Raw genomic sequence first — 11,315 nt, forward strand, 5'->3', positions numbered from 1 at the left:
ATTTTTTTAACTTTTATTGGCACACCACGCGAGAGCACAAGTACACGAAAAAAAATCAACTGACCAGTCACCGAGACAAAAGAAGCAGAAAACATGCACAAATTAAAACTTGGCAAAGAAGTCGCGATAAAGACAAAAAAGTGCCAGATAGGCATTGAAAAGGCGACCTATGTACAAAAGTAATTATGACTGCCCCTGTTGCTGCCCACGCACCAAAGACGACCACCGTACAGTTTCACTCCCTCAAGATGTGCGCGTTCTGCTTCTTGGTCATCTCAGCCCTTTTCCCTCTCCTTAACAATGTCCAAGATAGAGTGATTGTTCATTCTGTGCCTGTGTCCACCGGCCCCACACTCCACCACAAAAAAAAGCCTTGGTCGAGTGCCCCTTGATGCGTTCGATGCGGCGCTGGTGGTGGAGTAGACAGCAGCGGCACCCATTGCAGCAGCTGCGGTGGCTATGATGGCCCCACCGCCCTAGACTGCATTCGAGTGCTTTGTTTAAGGTGGCGTAATCTTCTCGCGCGACGTCATCGACAGTCCGAATACCGGCTGTGCGCTCAGCAGCTTACAACGTTTCTGCTTACTTCTGCGACTTGTATCAGGTGGTCAATGACGTCAGCACAGGTGCTCCTTTGGTGAACGTGTGCGTGAGCTGCAACTCCCGAAACGCCACCGTCGGCCGTCGTGCAGGCCCTCCTCGCTTACCCATCAAGCAATGTAGCTGTCTTCTTCCTCTGTGCTCCACTTAAGATCGGTGTCGTAGCTGAAGGAGCGGGAGAAGACGAATTCCCGAGGATGGAAACGCCCGGAACCCTGCGCAAGTCCTCGCCGTTGATGCGGTGGATGAGGGACACCGGAAGCCTGAACTGTGCCTCCACCTTGGACTGCGCGTTGTTGTTGTATCAGTTCGCAATGACGGCACTCGACAGCATGAAGGCCAGAACAAGAAGAGCAAGTTTATTGCGGAGCATTGATATATATAGCCTTCGTGATAGCGCGGTTTAAGCACTGCGCATGTCAGGCACATTGTTATCGTGTTATCACTCAAGCCCGATACATCCTTCCAAGGTTAGCACAAGACAGTGGTTCAAGTTAATGATAACTGATTGAAAGCAGCGTCATAACGAAGACGTTGGGGAGGCTTCGCGGTACGAGTCGACCTCCTCAGACTGATGACACTTGTGGGTTGCTCTGGGTGGGTAATCGAAGCCGAAGGCGTGGCACCGTGGGCTAGATGTTGGTCACAGAGCCCCGGAGGCTGCTGGGGTGCTGCACTTGTAGTGCCATAAGGCTGCGGTGTCACACTCTCTGGACTGTTCCTTGCATTTGGGTCAGCTTCGTCTGCGCAGTCGTCGTCGGTGTCATCGTCACTTGTTTCAGCATACTGCTCGCTGGAATGAAGCAGGTGTCGCCTGTTGCGCCGAAGAACACGACGACTTTCAGTTACAACGTGGCAGGACCTCGGGGCAGCTTCCCCAACCACCTTTCCTTTCTGTGACCAAGTTGTGTCTCGCAGCCTGACGACGTCACCTTTACCTAGTTGAGGCAACGGCTGTCCTTTGGGCGTCTGGCGGTGCTTCTTGACTTCGATAGTCTTGATACCGCCAAAATCGGGGAGATTAGATCGAAGGCGCCTGCCTTGAAGAAGCTCGCCAGGGGATTGACCATCAATCAGTGGCGTTGATCGGTAGGCCAGAAGACCTAGCCAGAAGTCGTGTCGTGCGTCTTGAGTTTTCTTCATTATCCGCTTGACAATTTGCACACCTTTTTCAGCAAGGCCGTTAGACTGCGGGTAGTGTGGGCTAGACGTGACGTGCGCAAAATCATACTCTTTAGCGAAGGCTGCGAACTCTTGGCTTGAAAACTGTGGTCCATTATCAGTGCACAGTTCGATAGGAATGCCGTATCGAGCAAACATAGCACTGAGAGCCGCAACAACACTTCTTGCACTTGTGTCTGGAAGCCTCTCGACATCTGGGAAGTTGGAAAGAGCATCATATACGACAACGTAAGAATTTCCCCCAAAACAAAAGATGTCCGCTCCGACCCTGTACCACGCACACTGCGGCACCGGGCGCATTATCAGCGGTTCTTTGGCTTGCTGGTACGCGAACTTTCTGCATGTAGAACAGTTTTGGAGAAGCACTGCGATGTCGTTGTTCAAGCCTTGCCAAAAAACGAGAAGTCTTGCTCTTTCTTTGCATTTGTTTAAGCCAAGGTGGCCGGCATGAATTCTTGTTAGCATTTCTTGTCTCATGCTTCTCGGTATGACAGCTTTTGTTCCTTTGAACAGAATTCCGTTGATTACGGACAGTTCAGATGAAAACGGCTTCAGCTCACCTTGAATTGGGTTTCCTGCTGATAAGTTGCTGACGACAGTCTGCAAGTAGCAGTCACGAGCAGTTTCCTTTGCCAGTTTTTGCTGCGTTGTTACCGTGACCATGCCGTTCAGGAGCTGTAGTGCGTGAACTTCGACGTCTTCTGTGGCACCAGCATTGTCGACACCCCCGGGTGTAGTCGATCGTGAGAGCATGTCTGCCAAGACCAGGTGCTTCCCTGGAACGTACTGTAGAACATAGTCATATCTGAGAAGTCTTAAAAAAATCTCTGCAATCGTGGGGGCATGTCACAAATTCCTTTAGCAGCGATTGACAGAAGTGGCTTGTGGTCGGTCTCGATAATGACCGTCTGTCCATACACAAACTGATGAAACTTCTCGCAACCGAACAGAATGCCCAGCGTCTCCTTTTCAATTTGCGCGTAACGCTGCTCCGGTGGTGTTAAGACTCGTGAAGCATATGCCACCGGTCGCCAGTCACCACCGTGACACTGTAAAAGCGCCGCTCCGACGCCGTCCTTGGACGCATCGCAAGTTATTTTTGTTTTCTTTTTGGGGTCAAATATTGCTAGCAAGGGTGATGTCGCAAGTGCCTGCGTGATGCATTTCCATTCCTTCGCGGGGTTGTCGGTCCACTCGAACTCGACTTGCGGTTTGATAAGCGCTCGCAGCATCGCTGTTCGTTCTGACAACACTGGCACGTATTTTCCGAAGTAGTTGATCACTCCTAACATGCGCTGTAGATCGGTTTTGCTTTTTGGCGTTGGCATTTCCAACAGATTGCGCACAAGCTTCGGGTTCGGGGAAATTCCTTTTTGTCCGATAACGTCACCCAGAAAATGCACCTCTGTTAAACCGAACTTGCATTTTTCGGCGTTTAGTGTCAATCCTGCTGTTTCGGCAGCTTTCAGAACTGCTACTAGCCGTTCATCATGCTCTTGACGTGTAGTGCCCCACACCAAAATGTCGTCGATATACACGTGAACTCCTGGCAGCCCGTCCAACATCTGACTCAGCATTTTGTGAAAAACTTCCGGTGCCGATGAAATGCCAAACGGCAGGCGCAAGTAACGGTATCGACCGAAAGGAGTGGCAAAAGTGCAAATTTTTGATGTTGCGTCGTCGAGGGGTATCTGGTGAAATCCAGAGTTTGCATCTAGGCAACTAAAGTAGCAAGCGCCGGTCAATTCTGCTTCAATATCTTCTCGCCTGGGAAGCTGGTAGTGTTGCCTCTTTATATGCTCATTGATCCTTCTCGGGTCCATGCACACCCTAAGACTGCCGTCTTTCTTTTTGACCAAAACCAAAGGGCTTACCCAGTCTGTAGGTCCATCTTCTTTTGTGATGATACCAGCTCTCTCCATTCTTTGAAGCTCGTCGCGAAGCGGTTGGCGCAAAGACAGGGGCACCCGCCGCGCTGGCTGGACGACTGGGGTAGCATCTGGCTGTAGTACCATGCTGTATGGTTGCTTTAGGCATCCTAAACCCTCAAAGACGTGCCTGAAGTGCTTGATCGCTTCGTACTCAGCAGAAGTGTTGACAGTGTCCACTGTGCGCTGCACAAGGCCTAGAGCTTCGCATGCGTGAAGCCCCAGTATTGCACGACGTCCATTTTTCATCACGTAGAATTTCACTGTAGTTGCAGCATCTCCAACGGTTATTTTTTGGACTGTTCCGAAGTTGGTGATGATGCCTCCATTGTATGCTCGCAGCACAGAGCTCGTAGGATTCAGTTCGGCAGTTTTCAACTTGCGGTATATCGAAAATGGTAAGAGGCTTGCTTGTGCTCCGGTATCCACCTTGAATAATGCTTTACGACCCCCAACTTTGGCTTCGACAGTCCAATCACCAGTAATGCAGCTGTCGATGCAGACGTCAAGAACATCAAACTCATCATTGAACTGTGCGCCGACTTCGTTGACGAGCGCCCTGGCCGGACAACAAATCGCAAAGTGATGCAGCTTTCGACAAGTGTTGCATCTTTTCCGTAAGCAGGACACTGCCTCGGCTCGTGCCGTCGGTTGCATTTCTTGCACCGGTACGAACTACCGTTTACTGCACTGGTCTCTTGCCGGTCTACGCAGCGGTGGCACGACGCCCTACTGCGAGAGACGGAGTCAATGCTGGCACCGGGCCTGGCCCAGACCTGATTTCTTTGTGCCACTGATTCCGCTACCCTGCACATTTCTTCAGCCTTTAACAACGTTAAGCCCTTTTCCCGCAGCATTTTTTCACGCAGTTTGGAATTATTCGTCCCAAAGACGATCTGATCCCTGATCATTGAATCGTGCAGTCCTTCGAAGTTGCATTGCGCTGCTTGCTTCTTGAGGTCTCTAATAAATCTTTCGAACGGCTCTCCGTCTTCTTGTTTTCTCGAGCGAAAAACATACCGCTCATGCACTTCATTGCTTACCTCGGCACAGTATGCTTCAAACTTCCGGACCAGGGTGTCGTAATCTTCCTTGTCTTCCTGCTCACCAAACGTAAACGTGTTGAAGACGTCAAGTGCTTCGTCTCCGGCAACGCTCAACAGGAGTGCAGCTTTCGCTGCTCCGCTTCTTGGGTCGTCCTTTGGCGTGGTCGCCTTGATGAAGAGTTCCAGTTTTTGCTTAAACCGCTTCCAATTCTGCGACAGGTTACCGGAGAGCTGCAAAGGTTCCGGGGGCTTCAGCAGGTCCATAGCGCTCCGAGCTACGCCCTGCCCAACTGGCCACTTCTGACACCATGTATCAGTTCGCAATGACGGCACTCGACAGCATGAAGGCCAGAACAAGAAGAGCAAGTTTATTGCGGAGCATTGATATATATAGCCTTCGTGATAGCGCGGTTTAAGCACTGCGCATGTCAGGCACATTGTTATCGTGTTATCACGCAAGCCCGATACAGTTGTGGACGACGCTGCCAAGCTCGGATGCATTGGCACGCCATGACGTCGCATAGAAGGGCGGCTCCGCCAGGAGCTGCGGCCGCTGCCACTACCACCACCCTGGCTCGGAATGTTGTTGTTGTTGTTGTTGTTAGCCTATCAAAAGATGGCACAATGCCGCTTCAGCATTCAGGCAATGCGCGTGCTCTCCGTCTGTTTCAGCTTCGTCGTCGTCGCTTCCGCTTTACGACCGACACCTGCAGACTGTCTCGCAAGCCCCCCGAAGGGCGCCGTTCATTGCGCATAGTCCCAGTGTAGTGAACAAGTCGCTCTAGTGTTCTACAAGTACACGATAAGTTCATGGTAGAGAGAAGGCAGGAAGATGGTTTCTTGACACGCACAAAGTGAACCGGGGAGGGGAAAGCCTCAGGGTGCTTGCCATCGATTCGACGAGGGGACTTGTCTTCGTCTGGGCAAAGCGTTTTTCCCTTCCCTTGTTCACTTTGTACGTGCTAAATTGTTTTGCGAAAGAAACCGCTATTTAGCAGAACTAACGGTCGCCTTGCATTCAATATATCGTTACTTCTTTTGGTGAAAGGGGAGACCACAGCGGCGCTCCCCGGAGAAAGGAGGCATCAGCGTCAACCTCCTCTTTCTTTTTTCCAGTGTAGCTCTGTGTATGGTGTTTATTGTCTTCTCTGTTATTATATTCGGTTTTATATGCCTGCGTGTTTGTATATGCGTGCGTGCGTGTGCGTGAGTGGTTGTACGAAAGGGAAGGGAAATTTCACGGGCCTGTGACTGGCAAGGGTCCCCACCACCACTGCTAGCGTGCTGACAGAAGGGACAGAAAAGGGGAGAAGGGAAATGACTCTAGAGAAAGGCGCGCGGAGCCGCAGGCGTAGCCATCTTGTGTCTTCCAGGAATGTGAGGAGAGACTGAAGGGCCTTCCCTTCTCTGCTGCGGCCAAAAAGGAAGAAAAGGTTGTCAGCGGTCCATGCAGGGAGCCCAAGTGCCATGTAGCTCGCTGTCAGGTTTGCCTTTTGGGGAGAAATGACAGGACACTCCAGGAGGAGATTGTCTGTGGTCTCCTGCGGGTGTCCGCATCGATGGCAGTCAGCAGCAGTTGCCAGCTCCTTCCTGAAGATGCGGGAGCCAGTCCAGCAGCAGCCCACACATAGCTACAGCGGGAGGAACCTCTGCTGCCTTGAGAGTCTCTTAGTAGGAAGAAGCTCAGGAGTTGTTCCCCCGGAGACTCTGCGGTACGTCAGGGTGCTCCAGGAGGAGCTGGCGCTTTGTGATGTTACGTGCGAAGTCCAGAGCGACCACAGCAGAGCAGCAAGATGTGGAGCTGCCAAGGGCTGCCTTCGCTGGGGCATCGGCAGCCTTATTTCTTGGGACCCCCACATGGCCAGGAATCCATGCGAGCTGTATTGAGCAGCCCCGTGAGACGAGGTTGTTCAGCTTGGCCACCGTCTTGCGTACTATCAGCTGGGACCACCAAGAATCCCGGAGAAGTTGCAGGGTCGACCTGGAGCCACTCAGAATAGCAGCAGCACGGACTGCTGTGCGGGCCTCCAAGATTTTCACTGCCAGGTGGAGAGTCACCAGCTCCACAGTGGTGGAGCTGGCAACGAAGGGAAGCCTCGTCTGCCTGTCTTCTCCCAAGGTAAGAGCCACGCAGGCAGCTGCAGCAGAAGGGCAAGACCAAGGTAACACGGAGCCGTCCGTGTAGAGGTGGGAGTAGCCCCCGAAATCCTCCTCCAGGGACTCCGCAACCTCCTGTATGAATCCGACGGCTGGTGGAGCGCTTGGACCTAGACCTAGGAGCAGGGAGGCGCACCCTGAAGCTGTGTCTTAGGTCTGGGCGTGGCGGAAGGGAAGACGCTCTGGCTCATGCGTGAGCGGGCTGGCTGATGAGGCGCTCCAGGAGGGGCGACCGTCTGGGGCGAGGTGAAAGAGGGCGATGTGCCCGTGGGCTGCCTGCTTGGCCTGCAGCTCTATCAGCCAAACCCCAGCCTCAGTCAGTGTGGAAGGAACTTGGGTACCACGCGGAAGACCCAGGCTCAGGCGAGTGGCCGCCCTCTGGCAGCACTCGATGAGTTGTACGAGGGCAAGGGCATAGCGAAATTGAGCCACCGCCATGCCCTGGAAGAGACGAAAGCCAATCCGCTAGATGATGCCATTCCTCCTGGCCAGCTGCTTCCAGATGGCGCGCCCTACTCATGTGGCTGCTTGCAGCTGATTTTGACTGCTGGCTGCCTATTGACCTGACGGTCAATCAGCAGGCCCGTGTATCGGCAGACCCGCTGCCACGGGAGCTCTTGGCGGGCGATGCTGATCGCCGTCTTCCCTCGTCGTGGACCAGGCCCACACGTTCAAGGAAATAGCCGACTATCGTGACAGCCTGCTGGATATTCCTGACAATTTGCGCCCTCTGGCGTCGTGAACTACGGCGCCAAATCGCAATACCGTCCGCGTAGATGGTGACGTGGACAGGAATCCGCAGGCAAGCAGAGAGGAAGCCAGGCATCCCTGCCAGGAAAAGGTTAAAGAGCACTGTGCTCAGTACTCTGCCTTGGGGGAGCCCTCTCATGAGGCGGTGCGGATACTGGTAGCTCAACCAAGTTTGACCCAGGAGGTGCAGCCTGACAGAAAGCCCTGGATGGAAGCCTTGAGGTTGGCAGTTACCGTTACCCCAAGGCAGTCCACCACCTCGAGGATGGCCTCATGGGGGATGTTATTCAATGCCGCTTTAACGTCTTGGAGCATGAAGAAGAGCACATGTTGAGAGTGGCGTCCATCCTTGAGGCACGAGATCATGTCTGCGAGGGCGTCTACGGTGCAGCGGTGTGTCCGGTAGCCGGACTGCTGCTGGGGCAGGTACTCCTCCTGTTTGGCTGTCCAGGTGAGTCCCTTCAGTGCATTGTCCTCCATTCCCAGGAGCTGATTTGAGATGGACCTGTATTACCGGAGGTCAGCAGCCGGCTTACGAAATGAGGACAGGAACAGCGACGACGGCTCACCAGGCCTCAGGGAAAGAGCCCATTGCACAGACCTTGTTGCACTTCTCAAGGACCCTGGCCTGTCATCATCCAGATTCTTCAGCATCTGGTAGGTGACGTCATTAAGGCCAGAACACTGCGGCGCTTGGAATGCTGCAGGACACATGTGAGATCCGTATGCGTGAGAGGGTTAGCACAGACGGCTGTGATGTCCGTAGCTTCTTGTTTGCTCGCCAGTTAAGTAGAAGCAGGCCTGGGGTAGAGGGCAGGAGGGGGATTCAGGATCACAGGCAGCCTGTCAGCCAGCTGCTGGTGAGGCCCTGCGCAACTGCCATGACCAGGTGGGGGCATGCTGGATGGTAGGGCTGAGCATGGATCTGAAGAGGCGACAGGTTCTGGCAGTTCCCCTGGCAGCAACTAGGGTTGCGCAGATGCCCTCCCAAGATTCCAATCAGCGCTTTTTGTAGCTCCGGCAGCATCCAGACATTTGTGGATCATCCAGTGCTCCGGCTTGTCAGTGCGGAGGCCGCTCCGCTGTGCTTGGATTCACTGCGCGCTTATCTGGAGGAACTGCAGGTCCTAGACCGGTTGATTGGGGCGGGGGGCTCACAGTGCACTCAGGCTGCCTCGGCGCAGCGGGCCACGTGAGAAGATGTCGCCCTGGAGCGGGAGACTACATAGGAGTTCCCGGAACTTGTGCCAGTGTTGTTGTTAGTGGCTATTTATTAATGAAATAACAATGCAAGGAAAAGATTTTGCTAGCCGCGCCATCTGTCATCGGAATCTGAAGAACCTGAGTTGCGACTAGCAGGAATAAAAAAGACCGGGAGAGGACAGGGAGAGGGAAAGAAAGGGGGAGCGATAGTGGGAAAGAATAGGGGTAGGTGGTACAAGTAAATAGTATGAAAATAAATGCCGGATGCGGCGCCGCGCATGATTGGAGTAATCGGTGAAAAGGCATGCAATTGCTTGGTGTGGGGTAAGGGGAACGGCCGGTCGCGGCCAACGCGATGTCTTCCACGCGGCACAAATGGGTTGCCCTGCACCAGGCCGAACGTCGCGCGACCACTGTCGGCGTGTGGGAGCATCGACTCTCGCATTCTCTCTCCCTTGGCCGTCACGTGCCGGCCGCTCAAAGTAAATATTTATATGCCGCGCTCTTGCCGTGTACTTTCACTAAAGAGAAAAGGAAATATATAACAGAAACACAAACTCGCGGCTCACTGCACAAAAAAAGGCAGCGGCAGCGCCTTCCTGTAAAGCGTCCGAAGGTAGCACACGCGGAGCATTTTGTCACTGCGGGTAGTTACCTGGCGCGGAACAGACGGGACGTCAAGCCCGTCTGGTCGAGGTACACACAAAGGCTCACCAGATTTCCCTCATGGGTGCGCGCACTGCCCTGCGGCCACAGGAGCGCCGATACACTGTCCGCGATAAGACCCTGCGCCCTGTAGGCCGCAAGCATGTCGCGACGCAGTTGGGCGAACGCGATACAGCGGAGGAACAAGTGCTCTAGTGTTTCGAGTGCATCACAATCACCACACGCGTCACTTGTAGCCAGTGCGTGGCGACAAATTTGCATTTCCGACCATCCATTCTCTTGCCCTGCTTAGGTGCCAGAGCGATCGGGAAGTGGTCTGAACCCGTTTCCGGCGATGGGGGCCATCTGTAAACACAGCGAGAAGAGACCAGTCTGTGCATTTGCGGAGTCCCCCTCGACGGACAAAACGCAACTCCCACTGTTCAAGACATGAAGCCCAGTACCACGAGAAGCAGAAACTAGACCCCGGATGCGGTGGTCTGCCCTGCGATATCCGCACCACGGGTGAGCCGCGTAGAAGTCACCGCAGAGCAAGGAGCCACCGCCTATGATACTGGAGGATGAGGAGAGACTAACGAATACAGGAGAGTTCTGGCTGGTTGTTAGCTATAGTATGGCAAATGAGGTGAGGCTAAAAGAAGAGAATAAAAGAGAAGAGGGCAAAAAGAGAGCAAAAGGGGAAAAAAGAACGAATGAAAGGTCAAATCAACAGTCACGAAAAGATGTGATCATGAAAGGATGTTGACCAAACCTGTGACTCTAAGAAAAATTAAAGTTTTTGCCCCTCGCAAGCCGAAGCAGCATCACTCCAGGGTCGAAGGACATATTCCTGGTGCAGGGGACCGTCCTGACGGAGTCGTTAAGAACTTAACAGTGCCTTGCGATGGTTTTATGGTTTATGGGTCTTTAACATCCCAAAGCAACTCAAGCTATGAGGGACGCCGTAATGAAGGGCTCCGGAAATTTCGAACACCTGGAGTTCTTTAACATGCACTGACATCGCACAGCACACTGGCCTCTAAATTTCGCCTCCATCTATATTTGACCGCCGCGGCCGGGATTGAATCCACGTCTTTCGGGTCAGCAGCCGAGCGCCATAATGACTGAGCCACCGCTGCAGGTGCCTTGCGATGATTTGAAGATTTGGCAGCGGCATATCAAGTGTTGAAGATCCTCGAGCACGCCACATGTTGGGTACAAAGGGCTACTGAAAAGCTGCGGCAAGGATATGGCATCCTATGGGATCTGGACACGCACATATACACTTGCAACAGCTGTGGCAACTCTACCCAGCCTAATCTTTACTCAGATGAATTCCACGGGGGCCACAACCGCATCACTCACCAAAACCTCTGCCTGGGCAAGAGTTCTGCGTACGAAGATGACCACCAGTGATCGTCCGGGAGGGTGGTAGTTCTCCAAGCAAGGATCCGCAGTACAGGAGGGCCCCTGGCAAAAGGTCATGCTGCTGTAGCCAATGAACCCTGGCAGGCGGAGCTGGTCCCTCTGGACGTTAGCCTCCTGATGCGCCGGAACATCAAAGTCCTCCCTACGAAGGCGGTGGATGAGCTCCGAGAGGTGCGTACGGAGCGGTCGGCATATCCACTGGAGGAACCGTGGTCTGGGGGTTTCCATTGCATCGCTGGCCATGATGGGGTAGATGTTGCTGCGGTCCCTGCGCCAAGCTCAGCGGCTGATGGGTGGCTGCTGGCAGCAGGATAGTGGCCTGGAGCGTAGAAGCCTGGGTCTTGGTAATTTCCTCCATTTGGGTGCCCATCTGTTC

At 53.6% G+C, this 11,315-nt stretch overlaps 1 protein-coding gene across 2 annotated transcripts; it reads right to left on the minus strand.

Moving 5' to 3' along the window:
• Positions 1-285: 285 nt before the first annotated feature.
• Positions 286-4,506, minus strand: LOC144109959 (uncharacterized). 2 transcript variants are annotated; one of them, XM_077642756.1, is made up of 3 exons: positions 3,657-4,506; positions 2,343-2,568; positions 286-1,976 (listed from the first exon to the last, which is right to left on the minus strand). In XM_077642756.1, the coding sequence occupies exons 1-3, from the start codon at positions 4,365-4,367 to the stop codon at positions 1,090-1,092; spliced, it is 1,824 nt and encodes a 607-aa protein (XP_077498882.1). In that variant the 5' UTR covers positions 4,368-4,506; the 3' UTR covers positions 286-1,089. The 2 variants fall into 2 exon arrangements, with proteins under 2 accessions (XP_077498882.1, XP_077498871.1); XM_077642745.1 differs by having other exon boundaries at positions 286-2,568.
• Between the last annotated feature and the right edge of the window lie 6,809 nt (positions 4,507-11,315).

This window comes from Amblyomma americanum, chromosome 1 (assembly GCF_052857255.1).
Source record: "Amblyomma americanum isolate KBUSLIRL-KWMA chromosome 1, ASM5285725v1, whole genome shotgun sequence".
Lineage (NCBI taxonomy): Eukaryota > Metazoa > Arthropoda > Arachnida > Ixodida > Ixodidae > Amblyomma > Amblyomma americanum.